This window comes from Kryptolebias marmoratus, linkage group LG17, assembly GCF_001649575.2.
Source record: "Kryptolebias marmoratus isolate JLee-2015 linkage group LG17, ASM164957v2, whole genome shotgun sequence".
NCBI lineage: Eukaryota > Metazoa > Chordata > Actinopteri > Cyprinodontiformes > Rivulidae > Kryptolebias > Kryptolebias marmoratus.
The window spans coordinates 15566774-15594693 of NC_051446.1; the positions used below are offsets into that span (position 1 = coordinate 15566774).

The 27920-nt window shown below is 43.0% G+C and overlaps 3 protein-coding genes across 4 annotated transcripts in view; all 3 read left to right on the plus strand.

The window, feature by feature from the left end:
• Positions 1-3033, plus strand: part of taok2b (TAO kinase 2b) — a 24097-nt gene extending 21064 nt beyond the window's left edge. The window contains exons 19-20 of the mRNA XM_017437335.3: positions 1532-1714; positions 2112-3033. Of these exons, the coding sequence (XP_017292824.1) occupies positions 1532-1714; positions 2112-3023 (1095 nt within the window). The 3' untranslated portion in view covers positions 3024-3033. The remainder of the gene's footprint in view (positions 1-1531; positions 1715-2111) is intronic.
• Positions 3034-7653: 4620 nt separating this feature from the next.
• Positions 7654-18164, plus strand: maz (MYC associated zinc finger protein). 2 transcript variants are annotated; one of them, XM_025010650.2, is made up of 7 exons: positions 7654-8753; positions 8959-9109; positions 10559-10995; positions 11476-11723; positions 11813-11843; positions 12118-12289; positions 14069-18164. In XM_025010650.2, the coding sequence occupies exons 1-7, from the start codon at positions 8721-8723 to the stop codon at positions 14407-14409; spliced, it is 1413 nt and encodes a 470-aa protein (XP_024866418.1). In that variant the 5' UTR covers positions 7654-8720; the 3' UTR covers positions 14410-18164. The 2 variants fall into 2 exon arrangements, with proteins under 2 accessions (XP_024866418.1, XP_024866413.1); XM_025010645.2 differs by having other exon boundaries at positions 7748-8753; positions 11813-11876.
• Positions 18165-20284: 2120 nt separating this feature from the next.
• tlcd3bb (TLC domain containing 3Bb) lies at positions 20285-26908 on the plus strand. The gene is made up of 7 exons (XM_017433373.3): positions 20285-20678; positions 22476-22680; positions 22863-22946; positions 23540-23765; positions 24474-24569; positions 25044-25153; positions 25894-26908. Exons 2-7 carry the CDS (start codon positions 22556-22558, stop codon positions 26162-26164), a joined length of 912 nt encoding a protein of 303 aa, XP_017288862.1. The 5' UTR covers positions 20285-20678; positions 22476-22555; the 3' UTR covers positions 26165-26908.
• The last annotated feature ends 1012 nt before the right edge of the window (positions 26909-27920 follow it).

Consider the following 27920-nt stretch of genomic DNA (forward strand, 5'->3'; position numbering starts at 1 on the left):
AATTAAACGAAATAAACATTTGAAATATATGAGTTTGTATGTAATGTATGAATATAATATACAAGTTTCACTTTTTAAATGGAATTACTGAAATCAATCTACTTTTTCATGATATTCTAATTTTATGACCAGCACCTGTAGATATTGCAGTAACAGTATATTGTGCACCCCTAGCTCACTCCACATTGTTTAGGTCTACAAAGATACGATTAATCTTTAATTTTTCTGAAAGTTAAACAGCCACTGAAGCTAAACGGTGCTCACTGTAAAGTATGACCTCAGACATAAAAAATGTCACCCTGAACTATATCAAATGGTGCAGTTTGAAAGATAAATTGATATGTAATTCTGAAATACGGGTCCACACTCAATGTAAACAAAGCAGTCCGAATCCACAAAAAAAAAAACAGCTGGAGGCTTAGTAAGTTTAACATCTGACCTAGGTGGTCAACAAACGCGTCTGGTAGTTGGCATCTGGTCACAAATTTTACGTACAAATTATTAATTTAAGGACACGATAACCACCGACATGAGAAAATTACTGAGTCTAATTTTATGAAATAAAGCGAGAATGAGTGCTACACCAGCTCGGAGCAACAGGAGACATGGATTAAAAATGACCCATCAAATCGGGATGGTCTGTAACGTTAACTACATCATAAAGTAAATCTGTCATATGGCTCAAGTTGAGCACACCGTCACAGGTCTGACTCGTGAAGGGTGTACACTTTCAGGTGAGATGCCAAAAGGAGATTTCAGGCTGACTCAGTGATGCAGAATATTAAAGCGTGGGGCTCATCCTCCTCCCCCGCCCCACAATAGATTTCAGAGGATCTTTTCAAAGCTGCACTCAGTCTTCTGCCTCTGCACGCACTAAGCCTGGGCTTTTAAATGAATAAAACATATTAGGAAGAGGATGTGATGAAACAGCACGTCTCTTCAGTGACATAACTCTCGGCGACTTTAATTACCTCACAGGGCAGCGTGCCATTTAAGCTCAGTAAGCCAAATCCCCACTGCCCTTGTTTGTGCTCCCATCCACTCCGTGCTGAAGGTAAAATGAGCTGAATAAACTCAGAGCTCAGAAAAATGGTTATATATAATCAAATTAGGAACATCTTTTTTTTTTTTTGGAGACAAAACTTCATCTGTGCTCTAAATTTGCTCTACCAGGACAGTAAACAGGATGCTTTTAGATTTATTCATGTAAATGTGTGGTTTTTGTTTTTTTTTACTGTTTTTACAACATTTTCATCAGAAATGATTTTTCTGGTTTGGATTTTATTCAGTAATTCCTCCCCGAAGCTGCATTTACACAAAAATATGTGCTGTTTTCAAACTCCTGGATTCAAAAACAGCAGGCTGGTAAAAATTTACCAAATTTGCCGTTCAAAGGATCAATCCTATTAGCCCTCTTACGCGCTTCCCTTCTGTTTTGGTCAAACCTTTCGAATCTTCCTGCACCAAAACAGATCATTATTTCCCAGGTCGGTCAAGTTAAAAACCCTTGTTTCCCTCCTTTGCCTCGTAGCTGCGGTTGGACGAGACTCAGGAAGCGGAGTACAAGGTGTTGAGGATGCAGCTGCAGCAGGAGCTGGAGCTGCTCAACGCCTACCAGAGCAAGATCAAGATCCACACCGACACGCAGCACGAGAGGGAGGTCAAGGACCTGGAGCAGAGGGTGTCCATCCGCCGGGCCCTGCTGGAGCAGAGGGTTAGGCTTCTTTGGCAATCTCCACAAAAGCAAAGCTCCTTAGGTGATAGCTCAGGAATTTGGTGAGGCAAAGAGGAACATGCAAACTGCATATTTATGATCTTCAAAGTGAGGTAACGTAGTTTGAAGTTATGAGTTTGTATTCAAAATAATTAAAAAGGTCAACTTGCTCTGACCGGTTGAATTGTTCATTTAAAGTTAAAGCAAAAATGGCTGACATTTATTGTGATGCAGGAAATACAAGAACCAAATAACTTCAATACATGTGAAGTTGGGGTTTTGGAACTTTGTAGATCTTAAAAACACAGAAAGTAAAACCACATTCAAAAAAAAAGAAATGCTTGATTTATGATATAAAACAATACAATATATGTCCTCTTTCTTGGTCTTTTTCTAGATTGAGGAGGAGATGTTGGCCCTGCAGAATGAGCGCTCAGAACGTATCCGCACCCTCCTGGAGCGGCAGGCCAGCGAGATCGAGGCCTTTGACTCCGAGAGTCTCCGTCTGGGCTTCAGCAACATGGCGCTGACGGGCATGCCCGGCGATGCCTACGCCAAGCAGGGTTACTCCAACGCTCCCTCCTCCAGCTCCCGCTCCGTGGGCCACTGGAGCCACGGCGTGCACCAACAGAACCCGTCCTCGCAGCAGCTACCCCGCCGCAGCCACAACAGCAGTGGCGCCGGGGATCGGAGGAGTGAGTCCTCATCTTCCTCCCACGCCTTGGGATTGGCTCTGGGTCACGGGCGGGATGGGAGGGACCTGCAACACTCATCCCGCTCCTCCGCCTCCTCTTCCTCCTCGTCCTCCTCGTCTTCCTCCCACCATCAGCGCCACCACCTGCCCCAGCACTACCACCACCAGAGCACGCCGCAGCTCTACCGGGAGCGGGAGAGGGATCGCGACAGGGAGCGGGAGAAGGAAAGGGAGCGGGAGTGGGCCGGTGTGCGAGGCTCAGGAGGAGACCTGGCCCACCCACACCCCCTGCCCTTCTCCCATCACCTCCCCTCACGCTCCTCCTCTCAGTCCCTGGCCATGCTGCCTCCCCCACCACCTGCTCCTCCATCCATCTCCGGCCCGTCCTCCTCTTCTTCCTCCTCCTCCTCCTCACAGGGAGGGATATATGGAGGCGGCGGGCTGGCCGTGCGCGGTACCCCCAATCTGATGGCCCTGAGGAACAGCCCCCAGCCTCTGAGGAGGACGGCGTCAGGCGGTGGGCCTGGAGGTGCAGGGGGCAGTGACGGCGTCCTGAGCCGAAGCACCTCAGTCACTTCGCACATCTCCAATGGCTCCCACCTCTCCTACTCCTAAAGAGGGGGGGGGGGAGTTACTTAAGAAGGTAGCTATCACAGGCTGCATCTCAGTACTCTCAGTTTGCCACCTTCCCTTCTTTCCTTCCAGCTCTTGGAATAGCTGATGCGCAGAGGATTTAGGGATTTGATTTTTTTTTCTTACGCACAAAAAGTGAAAGAGATCAGAAGGAGATCAAAGTGACGTTACTGAGCTGCAGCCTGCCTCTTCAGACTCAGGGTGGGTAGAGAGGCTTTCTCCCATTCTCACAGGTAGAAATAGAGGGAGGAATGTAACAACCGGTATTACCCCTGGATTAAGGTAATACTAGACAACAACAAAAATAAAAAGCAGATGTTTTTGTTCAGTGTTTTATCTTTGTATAGAAGTGAGCTAGGATGCGCGAGGGTTCAAACATTTGACCTTTACAGTGCCTTGAAAAGGTATTCGTATTCCCTGGACGAAGGCGTATCTGTAGGTTTACTCATTCTATTTTATGGATTGAACGGAGCTCTGTGGGATGGCCACAGCTTGGGGGTGTTGTTTTTAGAACCTAACCCCCGCTTTAAACCTCTCAACAACTTTATCCCTGTCTGTCTGGTGTGTTCCTTGGGCTTCATGATGATGTTCGATCGCTCGTGTTCTGTAACAAACCTCTGAGGCCTCCACAGAACAGCTGGATTTATGATGAGATTCAGATACACACAGGTATGGACTCTGCTTCCTAATTCGGTGACCACATATCATTCTCAGCTGTACGCATGAAATCCCAGTAAAACTCTTTGACGTTCGCGGCCGACCAAACGCGGAGAGCTTCAAGGAGTGCGAATAATTTTCCAAGGCGCCGTGTTTCCTTCGAGAGCCGCAGCGAGAGCCGTGTCTTCTTCTATGATGTTCTGTGCTGGAATGGAGAAAGACAGAGGACATGAGAGGAATAAAGGGGGGCTGTTTTGTTCAGTCTGTGGTGTCCAGATGTTATTTAGCCAATTTAGACTCCTAGAGGAGCAAAAAACATAAGAATTAAAATAAAATAATAATCATGGTTTATTTCAGTCCTCCCGTGTTCTGGAGGCTGGGAAACGGTTACTTTTTTTTAAAATAAGTGTGTAAAAACACAAAAAAGGAGTTGCTCGGAACGTCACCAATGCCTTTAGGAGTTTCTTAAAGGGACGTCGTGCCATCATGTTTTTTTTTTTATTATTATTATTATTATTATTTGAACACAAATACACAGAATGTAAAGTAAAAAGACTTTCAAAAAATGCAGCAAGTATGAGTTGAAATGTTTGCGTGGACACACACATATATATATATATATATATATATATATATATATATATATATAAAGTACCTAAACAAAAAAAGGGGTTCTGGTGTTGATGACATATTGAATATCTAAACAGCGTAGGTGTCGACAGGAATCACTCCAGTGCATGATGTAGATGTACAAAAATTAAAACGAAACAAACAAACAAAAAAAGTAATAATTGTAAACATGTTTCACCGGCATTTAAGATCACTTGTCCCACATTTTTGATCTTTACTGTACATACTTACGGGAGCGGTAAAAACAAATCATTTTGGTTTTATAGAGTAACAAAGACGATGATAGTAATTTTTTTATATATATTCAAATTCAATTCAAGGTTTAGAGCAACAACTCCAGCTGCGTTTTCTATCTGTGTCTATATTACCATAACTAATCCTGGTGTTAACTGGTGTTGTTGTAATCATGTTCACACTTTATGTTCAAAAAGCAAAGGGCCCACTTTTATTGTAAAATAACAAAAAAAAGGAAGACAAATAGCTGATAAAATTGTTGCATTGTCAGGTGTGGTGTGTCTTTAAGATATTAATAATTATTAATAAAGGATGGGTACTAATTGTTAATGATTTATGTATGTGTGTTGAGCGGTGAAGTCTAAGTATATTGCCACTTTTTCTTTTTTTCTTTTTTAATTTTTTTATTTAGACAACTAAAAAAAGACACTCATGCAACAAGAGCAACACCCCACCGCTCGTGTGAACTCTGACCTCCTCTTCTGGACTCTTACTGTAAAGAAAAAAAAAAAATGTCCACTGGAATGTAAACACTTTCTTTTGGTATTTATTTGTTTGTGGGTTTGAGATTAAGCAGATAAAGTGACTGCCGAAGGACGCAGCATGCAGGCAGTGGAGAATGCGTGGAAGAGACGACAGGACGGGCCTTGACTGAGCTGCTGTGGACCACTGTCCCCATCGTCCCCTCCTGTCCCCTCCTGTCCCACCACAGCAGCAGTGACCGCAGCAGCCCGTCCACACCGGTCAGCATTCAGCCATGCTTCTGATGGTTTTATCTTCATTCATTTGGGCTGCCTGGAGGAGCTCAGACATGATCAGAACTTTTTATTATTATTATTATTATCATAACTTGAACTAAAGGAGCAGAAGGAAGATAATCACCCTGCTGTTTGTAAGACTCAGAAACACCAGCTCAAGACAATTCCCTGTATAACATGCTACTTTCTGCTCGGTTGGATTGATTCTCAGTGCATGCATAAACTCCTTGTATAAACTCAAAGACTGGGCGGGTTTGGGTCGGTGTCAGCGCAGGGGCCCTCGGTTCCTGCAGCACGCCTGGTAACGGAGGAACGCGGGCTCATCTGTGTTTGGCTGAAATTGGATCTGATCGGATTTATTTGATTTTGTTTTATTTATTTTTTCATTTCTGATTGTGGGGCGGGGTGGGTATTTGTGCTTCTCAGACATTCACATCAAGCAGTTTCAAGCTTGAGGAGGGAGAGGAAGGTTGACACATGTATTGGAAAAACGATGGGGTGTTTTAAAAAGTAATTTAAAAAAGATAATAAATTGATATTAACACATTAACTTGTCTTGATTTGATGGGTTTCAGTTGGACTTTACTAATATGATGTTTTTAGCACATCAACAAACAAACTGTTAGCTTTAAGTTAGCCTTTTGCTACTTCTAGCTTTTAGCTTGCCTTTTACTAGATTTAGGTTTTAGCAAGCTTTTTGATACTTTTAGCTAGCCTTCAGCTAATTTACCCTATTAGCTAACCTTTTACTACTTTTAGCTGTTACTGTGCTGGCCTTTTAGGACTTTTGCCTAACTTCTTGCTACTTTAGCTTTTAATGGGCTTTTTGCTACTTATAGCTCTTTGCTACTTTAGCTGTTAGCTAGCCTTTTGCTTATACACTCAGTCAATAACTGACAAGTTATTTATTAAGTTTTTATTGAAAAGAGCTTAGAGCTACTTTGCTGCTTATTAGTATTATTATTATTATTAATAATAATAATAATAAATTGTTTTTGTTTCACAGTACAAATTAAACAATTCATTACCATAGATCTTGAGAAAAGCAGCTTCTAGTTCTTTTTATTAATATTCCCCTCCACCTGTCAAGTTTTTTTTGTTATTGTTCTTTTGCTTGTTTTTTTAAATTAAGTAATTATTTACTAAAGTAGTGCTGAGGTGCAAAACTTACCAACATTTTACAAAAAATTTAAAAATAAAAAAAAACCCACCGACAGTCCTTAAGGAGAACTAAAGCCCGGTCATTTTTGGGAAAATGACCTAGGTTTAGGTTTAGGCACGTAGAGAAGAACATCTCTGAAGAAAGATTTTCAATTCAAAATAACTTGGGAGAGGGAGGTATGAACCTGAAAGACGAGGGATGAAAGTCAGCTGTAGGAAGACAGAGTACCTGTGTGTGAATGAGAGGGAGGCAGGTGGAACAGTGAGGCTACGAGGAGCAGAGGTCACAAAGGTGCAGGACTTTAAGGACTTAGGGTCAGCTGTCCAGGAAAATGGGCAGTGTGGTAAAGAGGTGAAGAAGAGAGTCCAGGCAGAATGGAGCGGACGGAGAACAGTTTCAGGAGTGATTTATGACAAAAGGGTGGCAGCAAAGGTCAAAGGAAAGGTTTACAAGACAGTGGTGAGACCGACTGTGTTTTATGGTTTGGAGACAAAAAGACAGGAGACACAACTGGAAGTGGCAGAGCTGAAGATGTTGAGTTTCTCCTTGGGAGGGATGAGGATGGACAGGATTAGGAATGAGGTCATCAGAGGTACAGCACAGGTTGAACAACTGGGAGATAAAGTTAGAGGCCAGACTGAGACGGTTTGGACATGTGCAGAGGAGGGACAGTGGATATATTGGAGACGCAGCTGCCAGGAAAGAGACAAAGAGGAGCTATATGGATGCAGTTAGAGAGGACATGGACGTAGCTGGAGTGAGGACAGAGGACGCAGAGGACAGAGTTAGATGGAGGAGGAGGAGGAACAGCCGAAAGAAGAAGGAGAAGAAGTCCGTCTCTGCTGACACTGTGGCAGGCAGAGGAAAAACTGGAGGACAACAAAGACACAGTGATGGAGTCAGCAGCTCTGACAAAACAAAGAATGACCAGAGGCGGCTGGAGTCCAATGGGGTGACAGGGGTGGAGGAAATTCAGTAATTGTATAAATTTGCAAACAAAGGTGTTTGAAAATTAGGGTTATGGACATGTGGTCGGTGTCCTAATGAGAGCAGAAAGACAAACATGTTTACTGTGTGAATAAAAGCTGAGCTGTTATGCTTTTCGACTCTGACGTCATTATTTTTTATTATTATTACTATGGGCTGACTGGGAGGGCTTTTTTATTTTTATTTTTATTTTGCAGACATCGCCCCTTTAAGACGCGTCCGTCATCTCTCCGCTAATGGAAAGCCATCCTGCTTGTTTTCCTGCGCGCCACGGCCCGGCCCGGAGAAGAAAGAGCAGCCCTGGAAGCTCATTTTGTGTCGGCCGAGAATCCAGGAAGGAAGGGGCCGAGGACATGCTGTCCTGGAGGGAGGAGGAGGAGGGGGGACGGAAATCAGAGAGGAGAGGAAACCCTATCCCTTTAAGAGCGAGTGGGACATAGCGGTGCGAGAAAAAAGGAGAGGAGGGGGAGAAGAAAGAGGAATTAAAAAAGAAAAGGAAGAAAGAGACAGGGAAGGGAGGAGGGAGAGCGGGGCGATAAAAAAAGAAAGATGACATCCTCGGAGCCGAGCGGCCGAGGTGGAGCGAGAGGCTGCGGCCGGGCGGGAGCGCCGCTCGCCGGGGTCAGGGCTTGAATCCAGCACCGAGGCTTCGACAAACACCCGCTCGGCCTACCGGGGGGAAGGGAAATCGGGGGGAAAATAGATTCATACGTGAAAAAAACAAAGCATGACCCGCTGTGCTGCCAGATACGTGTGTTATAACTCATCTTTGCTCTCTTGCGTTGAAAAAAATTATAATTTATTTCACGGGTTTTAACAGGTTTTGGGGAGTGAATACTCAGTAAGGTGCGATTTGTTTTGAGGTTGTTTTTTTAAGTACTTCTGCTGTGTGATAGTTCGTGTTTAGGCAGGTTGGTGTTAAATGAATTATTAAAGTTAAAAGTTAAAGAGTGAACGGGCTGCTTTTTGTAGTTTTTTTTTTTTTTTTCCTGGGACTCGGCCTGCTCCTCCTCTCTGCAGCCCGCTTTTTAGTCAACAGCTGCCTGCGTTTTAATTGACAGCGCTGCCTCAATGAGAGCAGCAGATTTCCGGCTGGTTTCTGATCATCCGCGGTTTTTCGGAGCCTCCGGGAGCCCCGTGGTTCCTGCTTCGGGACGGGAGGCTGTTCGGGCCGATCCGAACCATGCGAGAGCTGCTCTCCACGACCTCAACCAGGAGCTGACTTCATAATCTCCATCTCTGTGGCGCAAAATGGATGCTGCTTGGAGCAATTTTCTCTTCCAGGTAGGTAGGCTTTGCAGGCCTGTTTTATTTTTAAGAAAAATAAATACTCTGCTCTCACTTTATTTCCTCCTCCCCCCCCCCACACACACAGGCCTGTTCAGTGTGTGCCCAGCAGTCCTTCAGGCCCTCACACCTTGTGTTGCCACAAGATAATGCTGTGACTTGTGTTTACATTTGGTGATGGCCTTTCTCCTTGCTTCTCCAGAGTACTCCCACCCAAAACCAAGTGGAGGGGAGCCTCCAATCAGAGCTCATGCAAGTGCATACGAGTTCTCCCCAGACCCCACCCACAGAGCACATAGCACAGCCTCCTTCAACTGTGGACACCACTGCTCTCAGTGAGGAACCCCTGCCTGGTGAGGAACCCTGCACGCCTCTCCCCCTGTGGACCGTCCATCAGCTGGTCTTAGATCAGTCAGGTGGTTGAAAGACACGTCCCGGGGGGGAACGACTGAACACAAACATTGTTGCCGATAAATAACTTGGGAAGGAGTTTTCAGCCCATAGTGGCATTAATTTGAATGCTTTCAATTATCTTTAAACCACGCTGAAGATCATCTATTTCCTTTTTTCGCCACCACATCGATAGGACATGCAAAATGCACTTCCTGGTCAAACGCAAATAGATAAAAGAGCCATTGTTACCTATAGTCGGCTAAAAAAAGACTACTCACAAAATATATATTTTTGCAAATAATAGCTCAGTTCCATCTGTGTGCCCTAGGCAGGTAAACACAAAATATGTAAAAATACAAATGCGATCAAAACTATTAACGACAAAAGCTGAGTTAAAATGAAAACTACAGACCTTTTAAAGTGTACTTTAAACTACAAACTGGGCAAATATTCATTCATTAATGTTGACGACACTGGCCTATTTTTAGTTTTTTTACCATCTGAGAGTAAAAAAAAGAAATCTTCATGTTTTGAAATCATCAGGATGTGTTTCAGAAGGATCACATTATTTGTGTGTGTTAGTCAAACAACACAAGCAAACAAATTGATTTAAAACTTGAAAGTATAGTAAGAAAAAATATCTAAATTTTTAATGTTTATCCAAATCAGAGCAGTTTGAGCGATTATCACTTTTTATCGAGACTATATTTGTTCTTACAAGAAACATAAAAAAGCAGCAGCTTTGCAGTTTTAAAAATGGCAGAATTAATCAGTAATCCAAAGTTCAGTCGTTGTCTAAAAACAGATTTCTCTGCACTTCACCTGGTAGTTGGATCAGGCGTCTCAGAGCTGAAGGACAACGAACCTCCAAAGTAAAAAAGGATGAAACTCACTGATCAATTGTTCAGCTTTTTAAAGTGCAAACAAACTAATTTCTCAACGCTGAAGAAAAGACCGCGTCCACAAGGTTGGCACTTGTAGTGAAAGTTTAAAGTTAAAGCTGAGCTCACCTGTGACCATAGTTTCCGCTTTGTAATCCTTTCAAAATAATCTACAATAGCAGAAACAGATGCTGGGATGCCCCCTTGTTTTGGTTTGTTGTCGTTTTTATTTCCAGGAGGCTGGTGGGCAGTAGATGTGTCAAAAAAAAGCCCTGTTAGGAAACATCTTAAAGGGTGTTACTACCAGGTGTTTGTGTTTTAAAAAAAAAAATTTTTAAATTGTTGTGACGGTCGCATTAATTTCTCAATTTTCCCCACTTAACTTGAATCACTGCCCATCCCTGATCTTTAAATGTTTGAATTGTGCTGGACCTCTTAAGAGTGAAAGGTTGTAATAAATTCAGAGTTAAAATAATAAAACTCTAACAAATTTCTCTTTGTTCTTTCTCCCGGCTCCTTTGGATCCAGTGAAGCCAGCACCTCGGCCGGCCCGCGCCCAACACATCTGTGCCATCTGCAACAAGCAGTTCAAGAACAACTACAACCTGCGGCGGCACCAGTCGGTCCACACTGGGGTACGCATGAAGGACAGGGCCAGAGTGCAGGCGGAGGGAGCAAAGGAGGGAGCAGCTGGCCAGGTGGTGGTGGTGGCGGCGGCAGCGGCCCCGCCGGCCATGGTGGTGGGGGCCGGAGGGGGCGTGGAGAGGCCCGCTGTTCCCCTCTCCCTGCTGCACCTCTCCGCGCCTCCCCCTCTCGCCCCTCCTGGCGTGCTGGCGGGCGCCCAGCAGCCTCCCCTGGGTTGTCAGGACGGTGAAAGGGTTGCCATGCCAAACATAATGGCTGGTGTTAACCCTCACGCTCCGCCTCCTGCTGCTGTCGTCATGGCCACAGGGGCGACAGTACAGGTGGGTCAGGGCCTTGTGAAAGATGGCTGTCGTCGGCGCCAAACCTTCAGGCATGTCGCTTCTTAAACTGACTCACTGTAAGGGCGGTTCAGCCGCTGCCTTGGAGTAATTTCACCCTAAATTTACCTGTGTGTTAATTATGAGAAATCTATGACAACTAACCAGTTCTGGGACCAGTGAAGCCCATTCCAGTGTTTGGTGCTGGTCCCCGGTTTAAGAAACTATGTGCTTGAAGCCCCCACGCTCCCCTGCATGTTCTCTGTAACACAAATGGTGCAAATCGAGCAGGAAGTAATTTATCTAACATCAGCTGTCTCAGGATTGTCTAATTGGCCGATTATCTGTATTTGCATGGGTTCAAAAAATAAAGTGCAAGTGTTAGAGTAGTGGACTGAATTATTTCTTACTGTGTAAATAAATTGAATCCAGTGCAGACAACACTTCCGATCTAAACTCTGCAGCCTGTTTGTTTTGCCTCAGCGGCCTGCTAACCCGAACCCGACCCCCGTGAAGAAGAACCACGCCTGCGAGACGTGCGGGAAGGCCTTCCGGGACGTGTACCATCTCAACCGCCACCGCCTGTCCCACTCGGACGAGAAGCCCTTCTCCTGTCCCATCTGCCAGCAGCGCTTCAAGAGGAAGGACCGCATGAGCCACCACGTGCGCTCCCACCAGGGCGGCGTGGAGAAGCCCTACATCTGCCCGCACTGCAGCAAAGCTTTCTCCAGGTGAGCGAACAGCCATGCAGCACGATCGTGCCATTAGCCCTCAAGCCATCTCCTGTTCTAATGTGTTTTTCCTGTCTGTCTCTCCAAAGACCTGATCATCTCAACAGTCATGTCAGACAGGTGCACTCCTCAGAACGACCCTTCAAATGCCCTGTATGTCACATCAGCATTGTGTTATTTCTTCATAGCTTTTTTTTTAAGTTTATTTATCAGCTTGAATCTGTACCTCTAAGTGAGTAAACGAACTGAAAATTATTCCAGAAGAATTGATGTGGAGGGGGTAAATACAGTTTGTTTAAATTGGAGAACTTCTTCATCTGTCGTTTAGATCATTCATACCTCTTCATGTTTTCTTCTTTAAATATAATTAGGCATATTCTCTATCGTTCTTCAGACTTGTGAGTCCTGCTTTGCCACAAAGGATCGCCTGCGCGCACATATGATTCGTCATGAGGAGAAGGTGCCGTGCCACATCTGTGGGAAGCTGCTGTCTGCTGCTTACATCACAGATCACATGAGGGTGCACAACCAGTCGCAGCACCACGTCTGTCACCTCTGTAACCGCAGTGAGTATATGCTGTATGCTTTTATTTTGGTACAGAAAGTACACGTAGGGTTAAAGGGTGTACTCAACGTGACAGTCGTGACAATTTAAAGTGGAGTTCTGGGGAAAGGTTATGAGCAGTTAATATCTTGCCTGTTGTGGATCGTTCTTTGAATGACCTCAGGTTGGAGAAATAGTTTATTTCTGATCAGATTTACAAGCCAAAGGCTAGTCGGAGCGAGGCCGGGACCATAGGGAACTGTTGCCGTCTAGAAAAACAACTTCAGACTCAAAAGTGTTACAATGGTTTATGTGAACACCATCTTATAAATCTTTACACTGTTATTCCTGCAGAAAGTGCATCAGAAGTGCTACAGCTAAATGCTGCTGCTATTTGCTCTTGGAAAATAACCACAAAGTTCTATGTAAATAACTGTGTAATGCAAAATGAAACTATCAGTTGATATTACTGTTTTTTTACCACTCAGACTTCTTGGTTTTTGACACAACTCTGGGAATAAACCTTAATAGCTCTTTTGTTTGTCGTAGTTAAATGTTAATGAAGACAGGAGGACCCAGCTTTGTGATTTTTACCAATTTATTACAAAAGAAATTCCTGCAAGGACACCTCAGTTCTGTGCAGCAAGAGGTACCAAACAACCGATCAGCCAAGAAAAAGAAAAACCTCTTCCTCTGCTCTATGCAGCATTATCTTATCAGTGAATCTTACTTTTCTACAACAATGATCACTGATAGACTCCCTGAGATGTCCTCATTAGGTGTAACAGAAGTGTCCTGCATAGTGCATATCTGTTCACCGTTCAGTGTTAGGTCACGCTACCCTTTAAGTAATACGACCTTCCAGTTATAATGAGACTGGTGACGTTGTTATGTCTTCCTGATAAACTTTGTTCAAAACGTGCACTCTCTGACAATCTGAGGTTAGACAGATGCTACCACACGGTTCTTTCTCATCCCTGGGATGGTCTACGTGAAATTCTAAAACCTTTGGGTCAGTTTTAGTTATTTATAAATGTGGTACTTCAATAAATTTGAGATTGACATCGACTACAATACCAGCAGTATGAACGTACAGATTCAGAAATCATTAGGCGCCACACGACTGGATTTTGATTCAGAGCAAAGCAACTATAAAACAGCACCAGTGGCTTATTTTACAAAAGCCCTGCTTTATAGTTCCATGCCGAAAAGAGATAACATATGTCAAAACCCCTATTAATCACAGGCTGCAGACCAATTAGTGTAGATGATAATTTAACATTGAAATCTCCCTAAAAATGCTGATCAGGATTAGCTTTGGAAATTTATTTACAAATCAAATGTTATAACTAAAGACGGTGGTGTCAGGAGAACTTCAACTATTATTACAGATATGCCTAATATTTTTCAGGATTCAGCAAAGAAAAACGGGGAAAAGATGGGAAAACTCAAAGCAACATGTTTCAACTACAGCAACTACGGCAGCTGAACTAGGACAAACAGAACTCTGCTGACTCTCTTAAAGTGACAGCACAGATTAACGTTATCAAAATCAGCATAACCAGTATAAATACAAAGATCTGAGCACTGTTGGGTATTAAGTACAACTAATGTTATGGTATAAAATAGAAATGGAAGTCATGTATGGATTTCGGTACATTCAGGTTGAGTCTTTCATATCTTTGCTTTTAGTCTTTATGCTAAGAAAAGAATCACGTGTGAACAGTCTCAGTGCTTCTGAACTTTTGCTTTGCTCGTATTTTCCTCTGAAATGACTCCTGGCTCTGCTGTCCTCCATCAGGCTTCACCACGCTGACGTACCTTCGTGTTCATGCCCAGAAGCACCACGGCCAGGAGTGGAAGGAGAGCCCCGGGGGCTTCGGAGGGACGGCCTCAGGCGGCATTCTCGTCTGCCACTTGTGCGGCGTCCACTGCAAGACGCCCACCCAGCTCCAGGGCCACATGGGCACCCACAGCACCAGCCAGGGCGTTCCGAGCCCCATCACCTCCAACGTGGCTGCCAGCAGCTCTGTCTCCCTCAGCAACATGGTGACGGCCCCCACCGTTTATGTCACCGGTACCTCCATTGACCTGCTGGTCACAGACTGCTCTAGCATCGCAGCGCCACAGTCCCACAGTTAGCAGCAGAGAGCTGACATGAGGCAGAGCGTGAGGGTAGAGAAGGTGGGAGTTACCAAGATGCTGATCTGGTTTCAGTTTTGTCACACTTACAGGTGAGGTTAAAGGAGAAACTAAAGCCAGCACAGCAGTTTCACCTCAGAGCTGAGTGGCTGGAGCAAAAGAAGAAAACAAAAAGTGACAGACTGAAGCTAAAAAACACAAAAAAACAGATGGACCTTTGTGGCTGCAGCAGGTTCACTGACACGAACGACAAACGTGGATGTGTTGTCCAGATATTCCTGAATGCTCCTGTGAAGCTGTAGTTTTGTGAGCATTTACTGTATCACTCTCCCCTCTCTGCCCTCTCTCTGTCTGATCTTCCCCTCGACCCTTTTATGGCATCAGCTGCTCTCTGCAAGTGCACCAAGTACTGTACGTCTCACACCAGCTCTGATCTTACCTCCATTTTTGCAACTCAGAATTAAAAAGAAAAGAATCCAAATGACTTGCGTTCGGAAGTTGCAGGGAGAAAAAAAATAGCTCTTAGAAAACAAAGCAAACATTAGAAGGGAAGTTTGGGCTCCTCTTGCATGTTAATTTTCCACAAGATGGAGATTAAATTTAGATTTAACGCTAGTTCAACGTGTCTTCTCTTAGTAGTTGTTAAAGAGGTGGTTTGGAGCTTTTGAAGTGGGGTTCTGTGGAGTAGTTATCAGTAGTTAGTACCTTACCTGTAGCAGACAGAAGTCTTAGCAAACTGATTGCAGATCAGGAAGAAATTCTCAAACGAGGGTCAAGTCAGTCGAGGTTCTGTTTTTAGCAGATTTAAGTCAAACATGACTGATATTCAGAAGCTTCATACTGTTGCAAATTAATGCTATTTTAGAGGATTTTAAACCTCTGGTTTTGCTCTTTGTCTTTGACAACTATTTTTCCCCAAAAGGGCCACATACGAAAGCAGCACTGTTGCCAAGGGCCAGAACAACACGTTGAGCTTAATTCTGCCAAATTAAACATTCATAAATTGCTATAAATCTGACTTTAATTAGCTGCTAAGAGTAGGCGTTATACCTGGACAGGGAAAATCTGAACCAGTCATACTGAGAATTATATAATTATTGTAAATAATGATCATTTACAAAAACACGTGTGAAAAATATGCATGTTTTGCAGTATTTAAAACACCAACATCAAATGACCAACATAAAGCAGATATTCTTTGTTTCTTTTTTTTTTAAATCAAATTAAAGTTTTTCTCGGGTTTGAACAAGTGCGCTGAAGTCATGGCGCCGACTTCGGCTAATAAACACTTAGAAGTGTTAAAAACTTTACATTCTGTATCCGTCTTTTACCCTTTTACTCCCCTGCTAGCGCACAACGGAGGCCGCCGATGGAAACAGCCGCTCACTTTCAAAATAAAAGCAGGGAATCCGATTGCAGGATGAGTTCTATTTGATTTCTGATTTTTCACTGACCGCTCCGCGTGATGGCTATGTGTGGTCTAGTCTGTTGGTGTTCTGTCAAGCGAACAATGTCTATGTTACTGCAGGTATGATTTCACTTTAAGACAGTAACAGTGAAGGATTACTGCAGTGAAATTGACTCCCTTTTCTGGGAGGATAAGAGGATATCTGAGCCGGAGTGTAGAGGAGGAGCTGTTGGTTGGACAGATTGGGTCGACTGGTTTCTGTCAGATGGATTAATCTTTGCCCTCGAGTTTTTTTTGTGACACTAAATGTTGCAACACTGGGAAAGTTTTGTTCCCTCGCGGTTTTATTGAAAACGGAATTTAAGAAAGTATAAATAATGTGAGAAGATATTTAATCACCTCCCTCTACGGTTTCCATTGCAGACATAAGATGTCAGTTATCACACGCTGATAAAAAAAACACACCTGATGGGATTGAGGCTTTTGAAAAGCGCTTTGTCCAACACGGTCCTCCTCTGTAAAGCCGTCTCAGTGCAGCTGATTAGTGGCTCATTTATTCCTTTTTCCTTCAAAATCTGTTTGCTGAGACTTCTGTCAACTACGGGTAACAGAACCGCACTTGAGAAAGTCCAGACTGTCCCTTTAACCGGTCAGGAAAGAGACTGTACTGTCCCGGCTGTGGACGGTATGGGATTGAGGGGTTCTGTTCACTTCCTAAAGGTACAGAAAGGAAAGGAGATCTGTGTTCAGGAGCATCAAGCACCTTAATGGGTCGTTTGTTCGTTTTTTTTCTTTTGGACTCGGTGAGGACGGAGGTTTGAGTTTTCCTGGATTGTTTTGCTCTGAGTCTTCCTCTCTGGGTCTGGCCTTTAAAAAAAAAATGATTTAAAAAAAAACAACTACTAATCAGCACTTCAGCTTCTGACATGGCGACTCTTCTCACACCTGAGAACTACGTTTTGCATGAAAACAAGCAAGCTCGGTCATGCTTATTATTAGGGGAACTGCCCTGACAAAACAACAACTTTTAGCAGTTCCACTAGGTTAGTTAGCTGTAAACGATAATATTTATAAAGATATTAATTTTACTCAAGATTTCAACATAGTTTGCCATTCATTTGATTGTAACTTGTCATTGCCATAGTTCTTTTTGTTTTCTTTCTGTACCAGTCCAATGAGTGAAACTGATGCGTTTAGATTTAGTGGTTTTAACTCTTTTGTGCAGCACTTGTTTTGAACGCAGGGCCTTGTTCTGCTTCAGAGACGTGACTGACGGTCAGCTGTCTGACGGCGGGCGGCGCGTGGCGTCAGCGCGGACGGACAGAAAGAGCTCGAAGCGTTGCTCGCCTGGTTAGAAACAGAACCTGGTTTTGTTTTTTTTGTTTGTTTTTTTTCTTTTCGAGTGCGGTTTCCAGTCAGTTTATTTGTTCCCTTAGAATCTGTAGTCGCTTCTTTGTTCATTTCTTTGAAAAATGTGTTTTGTTTTTGTTTCTGTTGACAAAGTTAGTGATTTATTACAGTTTAATTTTAGTTTTTCCTCATCACAATAAAACGAGAAAAAAAAAATTACCTCTAGAAATCTGTACAGCTCTTGTGATACATCATAATGCCTTACCGTACTCAACTGCATTTTAATTCTTTTACGACAAAATATTTCAAATCTTAGTCATGAATTCATTAAGAATATTAATGGGATGTATTTATATTTATATTTTTATATTTCTCAACAGTATGCATGTCTAAAAAGTTGTTAGTTAAAAAAAAATTGATGCTTACTACAGTCAATAATTATGTTTTTGTTTTTTTGTAGATGGAGTAGAGATCATGTTATTTTATAATTTGGACAATTTAAAGTAAAAGAGTAAAGAGGAGTTATTCTGTGTGCTGATTTTTTATTTATTTAGGTTTTGTATAAGCATCCAGAGCAGAACACACATCAGCTACAGGATAAAATGTTGATTAAAACAATGGTTTTGTTTTTGTACCACAGTCGCCTCAGGACACGACTCCTGGTTATTTATGCGTTCAGTAAACTTCTTCATCAGTAAGTATTGTGGTTAGGATGTCGGGTGGTGCAATTAAATAAACGTTAGAGCTGCAAAGAAGCCAAGCAGCTACACCGTTGTTTAAATATTCATGAGTTCATCCTGGCTGTAAAACGCTGCTATTCACAGCGAGGCTGAAAGAATAACGCCATGCTCAAATCTGATCGTTTTCTTCAACAAACTGATTGACAAGTTGATTATTTTTGTTAAACTCGGTTGTTTGATTTTGGAGCTCAGAGGTAAAACATTTGATTTAAGTAGAGTTTCTGCAGATGTTTGTAAAAGTCAGATACACAAAGAGGCCAGTAAAATAAAAACTACTTACCACGTTTCAATATTTATTTTAAAAAGTATATAGATTAACCTCAGATTTTAGATGTAATATGTAATTTTACTCATATACAGTAGAAATACATAAATAACTAAATGAATAAAAAAAATCAAGTTTGCATTCATTCCTTATGTCTTAACTTTCTATACACCTGTCATAACACCAGTCATATTATAGTTTGATGCCATCCAGTCATCTGTTGACTTTTTTTTTTTGTACAAGCATTAACTTTGCAACTGTGATCCCTATTGAGTTCATGGTCATGAGGTTAGAGGTCACAGGCGTCCCCTTGGTTCAACTTTGTCTCTGCTCCAGCTTCACATCCGAATTACACAAAAATGACAAACCCTTTCCCCAGATTGTGTCTACTGACAGGCGTATTCTATGTAAGAAGAAAAAAAAATGCTACAAAATTATCCAAACATTTAACTTGGATTTAAAAAGAGAATAGAGGAAAAACCTGCTGACAGTCGCTCTGACGCACAGATACCTAATGTCTTGGCTGCAAGTTCTTTCCACGTCAAAATCGAAGATTACTGAATTCTTCTGACTTACGTTTCTTGGCTTCAAAGTTTGGTGAACTGTCATGAGACGTCTGCACTCAGCTGCTCAGTTTTTGAGCAAAATGAAAAGCAGCAGAGACTCAGTCAGCCACGGGTTGGTGGGCAGATCTAACACTGATAAAATGATATTTTGGGGGACCAGATAAAATGTTAAGAAGGTGCAGATTTGGCCCGCGGGCCTTGGATTTGACACGTTATTGAAAGGAGTGATTACATTTCATGTAACATGCTGTAATTGTGCAAAGAAAGTATCAATAAAAATTTGTAAAACAAATAGTTAATGTAACTGAAAGTAGGAAATAACAATTGCTGAAGTTGAGATAGGTTAAAGTACGGCAAGCCAATTTATCATTTAATAATCAGGCTCTAAAGTGGCCCAGATTTTGGATATTTGCTAAAGCTAGCTAATACATGTTAAAACAGACAATTAACCTTTAAAGAGTTTTTTCTTTATCTTAAATTTATTCCTGATGGGATTTCAGTTGTGGAAATCTTGAAATATAATCTACAGGAATGTTCTCGTGTGAATCCTGATCACATTAATGTTTTCTTGTCTTTTGGACACTTCAGCGAACTTTCGGCTGTTTCAGATCTTCAGCTCATTCAGGACTTCACGGCTGTGACTTTTAGTTCTTGTAACTTTTATGTTTTTTTAAAGATTAAACATTATTTACGCTTTTTTCTCACTTAAATGTGTTGAGATTTATAAATCCTTAAAAAACTTTGGGCTCTTTGAAATCAGCATCAGCATGCCTGTTCTCTTTTTGTCTCCTTGTGTGTCTTCCATGTCTTCCTGTGCATCTTTTTTGTCTTATTCTACTTTCTTTTTATATACTTGTGCATATTTTTTGTCTTTGTGCCTTAGTTGTCTCCATGTGCATTTTTTGTCTCCTCGTGCATTTTATTTGTTTTCTTTATGTAACCTTTTTTGTGCGTCTTTTCTGTCTCCATATGCATGCTTTGACTTTTTATGTCTGCTTATGTGTCTTTTTATTCCTCCTTATGTGTCTGTTTTGGTCTTTTTATGTCGTCTTTTTCATCTTTTTTGTATCAATCTGTTTTCTATTTGTCTCCTTTTGCACATTTTTTGTCTTTGTATGCATTAGCTTTGTCTCCATGTGCAACTTTTTGTTCTTTTTATGTCTCATGCATCCTATGTGTTTCCTTGTGTAACCTTTTTGTCTTTTTATGCGTCCTTCCTGTCTCCATATGCGCGCTTTGACCTTTTATGTCTGCTCTTGTGTACTTTTTTGTCTTTTTATTTCTCCTTCCATGTCCTTTTTGGTCTTTTGTCTTAAACATTTCAACTAATGTTCAACTAATTTTCATCTTTTTTTAAATATTCAGCAGTGTCATTCAGGGCTCTTCACATTTACAGATTTTTTTCTAGTTTGTACATATATTTAATTTCAGTTCAGATTAAGGAGAAAACCACTTCGACCAGGACAAACTGCCTCTGCTGGCATCTAAAACTAACCACACTGAGCCTGATTATATGACACACCGGCCTGCCATAGTGGAACTGGCTGGCGCAGCAGTCCAGCGTTGAGTCAACGGTGCTGCTGCTGAGACAGAGGCGGTGACACAGCGACAGGATCCGCTAACAATACGTCTACATCTGGACCACACAGCGCTCCGGTTCCCCGGCCGTTTCCCGTCTGCTCTACCGAGGCAGCGCCGCCGCTTGACGCCGGCCGACCGGCTCGGTCCCCCGGTCCCCGAGGCTTCAGGGAGCGAACCGCGCGCGGATTCCGACCGGAGTTAGCTGGCGTTAGCTCGCGCTGCTGCTACCCTTCAGACATCGGAGCGGCCACAGAAAGATGCGGAGCATCGAGGCCGAGAGCCCCGGGGTATCTTTAAACGCTTCCCGCAGGACACGACCTTCGACTGGCCGCTGACTGGACTCCGCGGAGCGGCTGCGGGTAATTATGGGTCTCATTTCAATCCCCGACATGTGCGGACTCCGAGCTGTTAGCCGAGGTTAGCGGGTATCGCTGCAGCCGAATGCTACAAACAAACAGCCCTGTTGCAGATTAGCTCAAGTAGCTGAAGCTAGCGTTACATTTGGAAGGTAACGCGGAGGTAAACATCAGTAACATGTGTCCGAATTGGGGGGGCGGATTGTAGGCGACCCAGCTCGGCTTCCTCTGCCCCCCCGGACAGGTGACATTAGCCGGCGCTGTTTTCAGGAACAATGAGCCCCGGCAGTCCTCGCCGTGTCGATATTTTCGACGATTTTAAAATAGCGCATTGCGTATTTAGCTAATGGCCCCGAACTTTTCAGTGAGTCAGCCGGTGTGCTGGAAGGTGTGGACCCGCCGGGGCGGCGTGGGGACGAGTCTCAGACGGACGAGACAGGAGGGTGTCCAAACCTGGACTTTTATCTGGTGTCCATGTCGCTGTGGACACCAGCTTTGGGTCCACTTTAATTTGACATCATGTCTTTTTACTGAGTCTGCTGCCCTGGTCCAGAGTAAGGACAACATATTTCTCCTCTGTCTCACAGAACCCGGTGTTTAATGTCTCCATGTAGGTTTGGAGAAATGTTTTTCTGTCTTTAGTATCAAGAGCTGAACATCCTTCAAAGAGGTCCTGAGCAAAACTTTTGCCTGCTTTCTGTAGGTTTTTGACAAAATATAAACACGTTTTTCAGTCCAGTCTTTTTATTGGACCAATTTAAATGAGCAGCAACAAAACAAGTTATTATAAATCATGAAGCACGGGACAGATTTTAATGAAAGTTTCAGAAAAATCAGCATAAAAATGGTTACAAGGCGGTCAGTTTTACAGATACTGAGCTGAAATCTGCTGTGGTAGTAGCTGAGAGTCATCCTCAACACTCGTGTCATTTACTAGGTTTGATGAAAACGGATTACTCAACCCAACATCTTAGTTTAAAACTCTGGCATGAAAGGCAGCGGGTGATATGCATTCCTGCAAGGAACACCAGGCCTTTAATGTTAAACCGTATTCAACACACTAGAAACTCCAAAGCTGGGGTCTGGACCCATCTGGTCCTGAGGTGATCTCCAGAAATTAAACAAAATGTAAAAAAAAATCCTTTCTTCTAGCATACATTAACTAAAACTGTTACAAAAGGTAAAAACAGGAAGTATAATTAGAGTTCAAGCTAGATCTGTTATTTTTTAATTCCTTGTTTATTCTCTTTGTTTTCAGCAGTGTTTGTGTTGTTCAGCTGTTGTTCTTTTAAGGCTCAGAGGCTAAAAAGGTTTGGGAACATCAGCCGACAGCTCTTTGGAAATCGGCTTTATGATCGGGCAAAAGGAAGAATCCTGACTTCCTGAATCTATCGGTCAAGACTCCTTTGAAAAGTTAAAGCAACTTGTGATTAAAAAGATGCTTAACAAAACAACTGAACCAGAAAGCAGAGGATGTGTGGCTGCATCCCATAATTCAGCAGTTTGTAGACTCATCATCCGATGAAGAGGAGGGACGGAGTTACCGCTGCTTTATTCGCCATCTCATCCAATTTCGGGAGGGTTTAGCTCATTATGTGTTCATATTGTGGCCTATTTTGTGTTTGCTAAAGTCAGCTAGCTGCGGTAGCCATTTTGAACTGGGTTGTCTCTAAAGGTTTCCTCCTGGGTGAAGACAGCGTAACGTATAGCCCCCTATGCATGCGTCTGATAGTGTGTTTTTGGCGTTATCTCAGCAGCCACAGCCAAACCCTTTCTCCACGTCTGTCCGGTTCTTTGCAGAGAGGACGGAGAGCGACAGATCTCAAGGACCAGATTGTCTGCTGAACTTTTCGCCTCTTTGAGTCAGCTCGCCGGGGACCATGCTGATCATCCTGGCTGCTGGGTCAGTGTTCTTCCCGGGCCTTTTCCTTCTGTCCAAGCAATGCCTGAAGTCCATCCCAGCGCTGAGGTGGAGCGAAGGAGACGCAGTCATCGTGTCAGCCAGGTTAGACTGCCTGAAAGCTCCCCACTTTGTGTGTGTGTGCCACCAAAGCTGTTGATTCTCATCTTCATTTATAGCATCTTGGCTGGATTTTAAGAATCACTAATGTTGTTTCTGCACAAAAAGCTTGATGGGATATTTGCTTCTTTTCTCTTTTTTTCATCATGTTTTGTTCTCCCCACAAGGTTGGTGTCATCAATCCAGGCAGTCATGGCTTCGTCAGCCGGCTACATCATTTCTTCTTCCTGTGAGGACATCATGGAAGACCAGTAAGTCGTTTTGTTTCATTTTCCTCCCCAGCCTCCTGTTTTATGGAGGTCGGGTTGTGTAGTTTATAGGATTTCAGCTCAATTTAGGCAAAAAAAAAACTGCGCTTATTAACAACCTAGCATTCCTGCCCGCCACCTTTCATGTGTTAGCCTGATATCATCTTATGTTGAGAAATGACAGCTTGAGCTCAGAGTATGTGCTGTGAACAACTCTCGGCTACTACCACGTCAAATTTTAGCTCAATAGCTGTAAAACCGACGGACTTAGAGCCATTTTTGTGTTTTCTAAGGTGGCTATTTTGAATTCGGTCGACTCCAAAAGTGAACCATCTAATGAGTTTTTGAGACTTCCATTAAAATTTGTCCACTGGTACATGAGATATTTTGATAACAGGCAGACACATGAACACACTGGCAAAACCATTGTCGCTCGCCTTTTGGTGGCGGATGATAAAGTTGAACTTGAATAAAAATAATCTTCATACTTGATGTCAGACGGTTTGAGCTGCAGCCCATCCCCTGGTTTTCTGCTTAAATTAGTTTTATACTTTTTTAAAGTGTGAGCTGAAAGTCGTCTCCTTTTTCCTGCACAGGCACTGGCTGACCAGCACCTACATCATGTTTGCTGTCCCCTACTTCGTCTACGACATCTACGCCATGTTTATGTGCTACTGGTACAAGCTGCGGGTCAAAGGTCACGAGGAGGCCTCAGCCGCCCCCCAGCACATGAGCTCAGCTCTGACCAGCTACCTGCGTCGCGAGTTCCTCATGGTGCTGCACCACGTTGTCATGGTCACCGTCTGCTTCCCTGTGTCCGTGGTAACCATCGCACGCCGCTGCATTTTGTTTAGCTTTGTGTGCATCTAACAATCCCCCACTGAGAGCTGAACGAAAGCTGAAATGAGCCAAAGAAGCTGAAACTTAGTTGTTGAAGCTGTAAGAAGCAGAACACCAGTAAAAAGTGGCAAAACAATAGCTAAAAGCTAAAAGGAGCAAAATGATAGCTATAAGCTAAACTAGCAAAAGGCTAAATAAAAGAATGCTAGCTACAAGCAGGAAGTAGCAAAAGGCTACCTAAAAGAAGGCTAAAAGTAGCAAAAGGCTAAGAAAAGAAGGCTAAAAGTAGCTAAAGGCTAAGAAAAGAAGGCTAAAAGTAGCAAAAGGCTAAGTAAAGAAGGCTAAAAGTAGCAAAAGGCTACCTAAAAGAAGGCTAAAGTAGCAAAGGCTTGCCAAAATAATGCTAAAAGTAGCAAAAGGCTCGCTAAGAGAAGACTTGCTAAAAGTACCTAGAGGCTATTAGAAGGCTAGCTAGAAGCTAAAAGAATAAAAAAGCTAGCTTAAAGTAGCAGAATGGTAGCTAATAACTAAAAGTAGCATAAAACAAAAAACAGCAAATATGCTGAAACACATTTCAGAGAGCAATGTTTCTGAGGGACTTTTAAAGATTTCACTTCTGTGTTGAAAGAATAAAAGTTCCAAACCGTCGCTGACGCAGTTAATCACAGACTTCTTTCTGTTTCTCCCCAGTTCTGGCGGCAGGGAAAGGGAGATTATTTCCAGGGAATAATGTTCATGGCCGAGCTGAGCACCCCGTCTGTCTGCTTAGGAAAAATCCTCATCCAGGTGAGCGTCTCAGTCCAGCCTGACGGGTCGTTCCTGAGGATCATTATTGCATGTGCATGACTCTCACTAAAGACCTCCTGCGTTTACACTAGTTCTTCTAACTTTTAATTCATCGGAGAGCACATTTCTGGTCATTCCCAGCGTGCAGCCTGTTCACATCTTTTAGTGAATGTCTTACCTGTTGTAGACGGCTCTTTGAACAGCCTCAGTTTGGATACAGAGGTTAATTTTGAGTGGATTGATGAACTCGCAGCTAGTCTGAGCTGCCGTCATAAAACATTAAACAGTAACTCTGTCTGACCCGAGCTGTGCCCTCCTCCCACCCCTCTTGTAGTCGATGAGGATAGTGTTGACTGTTACAGTGTTAGAATTAACTTCCTGATCTGAAGAATATTGAAGATTAACATAGCTGGCTTCACCAAACTGTACTGCTCGCCTTTCTTTCTCCCCTCTCTGTGTTTCTTCCACTCTCAGTACAAACAGCAACACACTCTGCTGCACAAAGTGAATGGGGCTCTTATGCTGATCACTTTTTTCATCTTTCGGGTCCTACTCTTCCCTTACCTCTACTACGCCTATGGAAGGTACGTTTCTCTCTCTCTCTCCTCTGTTCGACAGTCTGAGCCGGGGGGTGGGGTTTAACTTCCACAGCTGCTTGAACCTAAACCTGGTAAAGGAATGCATATCACCCGCCACCTTTAACGCCAAAATCAATTTATTATGAAAAGTTATAACCATTTTGTAAATAACTATACACCATCTCTTGTAAGAGCTTATGAGACGTGTTAGCACTCAAAGTATGTGTTGAGGATGACTCCCAGCTACTACCACGCTAAATCTGACCTCAGCGTCTGTAAAACTGACAGAGTTGTGGCCATTTTTATATGCCCCTCATAAGACGGAACGTATTATTTCTAAATTGATAATCCTTTAACATAGAGATGTAAAACTGCACAGCTGGACACCTCATGGGTCAAGCATGATCCCTATTGATTTCAATGTCTCAGGGTCAAAGGTCAAGGTCACAGATGACGCCTTTGTAAAACCCTTGTTCTAACTCCAGACACTTGTAATCAGAGTTGTTCTGTGAGGGAACTCATGCTTTGGATTTTGATGACCCTGACCCCTTACTGACGGTGTGTTTTGTACCTTTGGTGGTTCTTCTTCTTATGTTTGTTTTTATCGATTAGTTGCGATTGACTCCAAACTTCATCAGTTCTACATTCAGCGATTACTTCCTCACTTTTGGTGGCGGGCGATAGTCATGAAAATAAGGTGCTGAAAACCAACTCATAGCCCTCTGTGTCCTCCTGTTGGTGTACAGGTACGCATCCATCCCCTTCCTCATGGTTCCCCTGACGGTGCCGTGGCACTGTAACCTCGGCGCCGCCCTGCTCATGGCGCCCCAGCTCTACTGGTTCTCCCTCATCTGCAGGGGCGCCCTGCGGCTGTTCATGGGCACCTCCCGCTCCCAGAGGCCGCGCTCGTCCACGTCCGCCGCCGCCGCCAAGGAGCAGTCGGATGGCAGCGCGCTGCCGCAGCCCGCCAACGGCTACAGCGCGCGCTCCACAGAGCCCGAGCTGACCACCCACTGAGACGGGCGGCGGGGAGGGGGAGGGAAGGAGGGCGAATGTATCAACAAGTGTGTAAAGGGAAAGCACGACTTTAAAAAACAAAAAACAAAACAACAACAACAAATAATTCAGATGATGACCTCAGATTGTGCTGAAGTGTTTGTAGCTGGCGAACAACTGAACGGCTCCGCTGACTTCAGCGTCTTAGTTTGTAGAAACCAAACAGAGAGTCAGGGGCGCCCAAGTATTTAAGATGTCATCAGGCACTGTGAAAGGTAGGAACATGCACTGACCCGAGAGGAACTTGCCTGGGTTTTTAGCGAGCGTAGACGGCTGTTTCCCTTATGTAGATCAAATACAGTCCTCTCTGCCTCGTAGTACAGGCAGAGCAGGAACGTAGGAATGTATTATATTGTATGTTAGTACGTTTGCTGTAGATGAAAGGCCTGATTCAGTTTAGTAACAAAAAAAAGACCTTCAACAACAACAACAAAAAAAAAAAAGAAATGAAAGAAACAAAAAATATCCCAGCTAAGCAGTATTTTGACTTGTTAGTGTTTATTATCTGTATCCTCTATGTAGTCACAAAATGTAACCAACCTGCAGACTGACTCATCTTTAGAAGGGAGAAACTGTCATAATACTGTATTCTGCTGCCTTATCCCGTTCCCTTGTTGAGTTCCACATTTTTATTTAGGTTTTTTTGTTATTGAGAAGGAAAAAAAAAAAAAAAAAAAACAGGCTTTCTTCAGACAGCAAAATGTGTCGGTTGTACATAGCAGATGTAAAATTTTCCTTTCCACGTCAGTATTACGTCACCGAGGGGTTGGTTCATTTAGGTATTGTCCGACAAAGTATTTGGGCCACTGCGGCAAAAAAAAACAAAAAAAACAAGAAAGAAAGCGAGAGAATGACCGGTATCTGATATTTAAATTATAAATTTCAAAAACTGGACTATTTGTGAGAAAAACTTTTCAGCTTTAGAACAAGCAGTCAGGTTGATCCCTGTTGAAAATCAGAGAAAATTCCCCTTTTTTCTTCTAAATGTACGCCTTTATTCTTGAGCGTTTTCCTGGGTTTTCTTCTTTTTTTTTTCTTTTTTTTTTTACTGCAGCAGCTCTGATTTTACAGACTTTTTCAAACAGATGCCAGTTAAGGATTGAGATGAAAACATCTCCGTTTTGTGTTGAAACTAACCCCTGGGAAGGTGTAGTTCTTGTGTTTAATGTAGATTTAAACTCATTCCACTCTCTGATATCACTTCTTTTCTGTTTCATACAAACTTCTGCACACGAGTACTTCAGACCTAACAGTTTGGTTGTTTTTGTTTTTTTTTCTAGTTTTGTGCTGATGAAATCTCAAAATATCAGTTTGCTTGACAGGAAGATTTTCACAAAGGGATTCATGAGATTTCTTTTTATTTTTATCTTTGTTTAAAGACTTGTCGATGTTTAAAGGGAACCAAAAGTGTATATTTATCTTGCAGGAAGGCATTTCCTTTTAGCACTTTTGTCTAATTAGTATTTTTTTTTCTTTTTTAAATGTTTGTTTTCTAACTGTAGAGCTCATGATTTAGACCTTGTTTTTTTAGGAGGGGAGACAAACCCAAAGCCAAACCCCGATGGTCGAGCTGTTTTAACGAACCACCTGTGAACAAACCGGCTTCTTTTATCACTTCATGCTCGCGCAGCTACCGTGTTGTGGAAACTGGTTTAGCGGGAAGATGAACCAACCTAACCAGGGTGAGCGTGTGCCACAGCGTCTGAGCAGCTGGCAC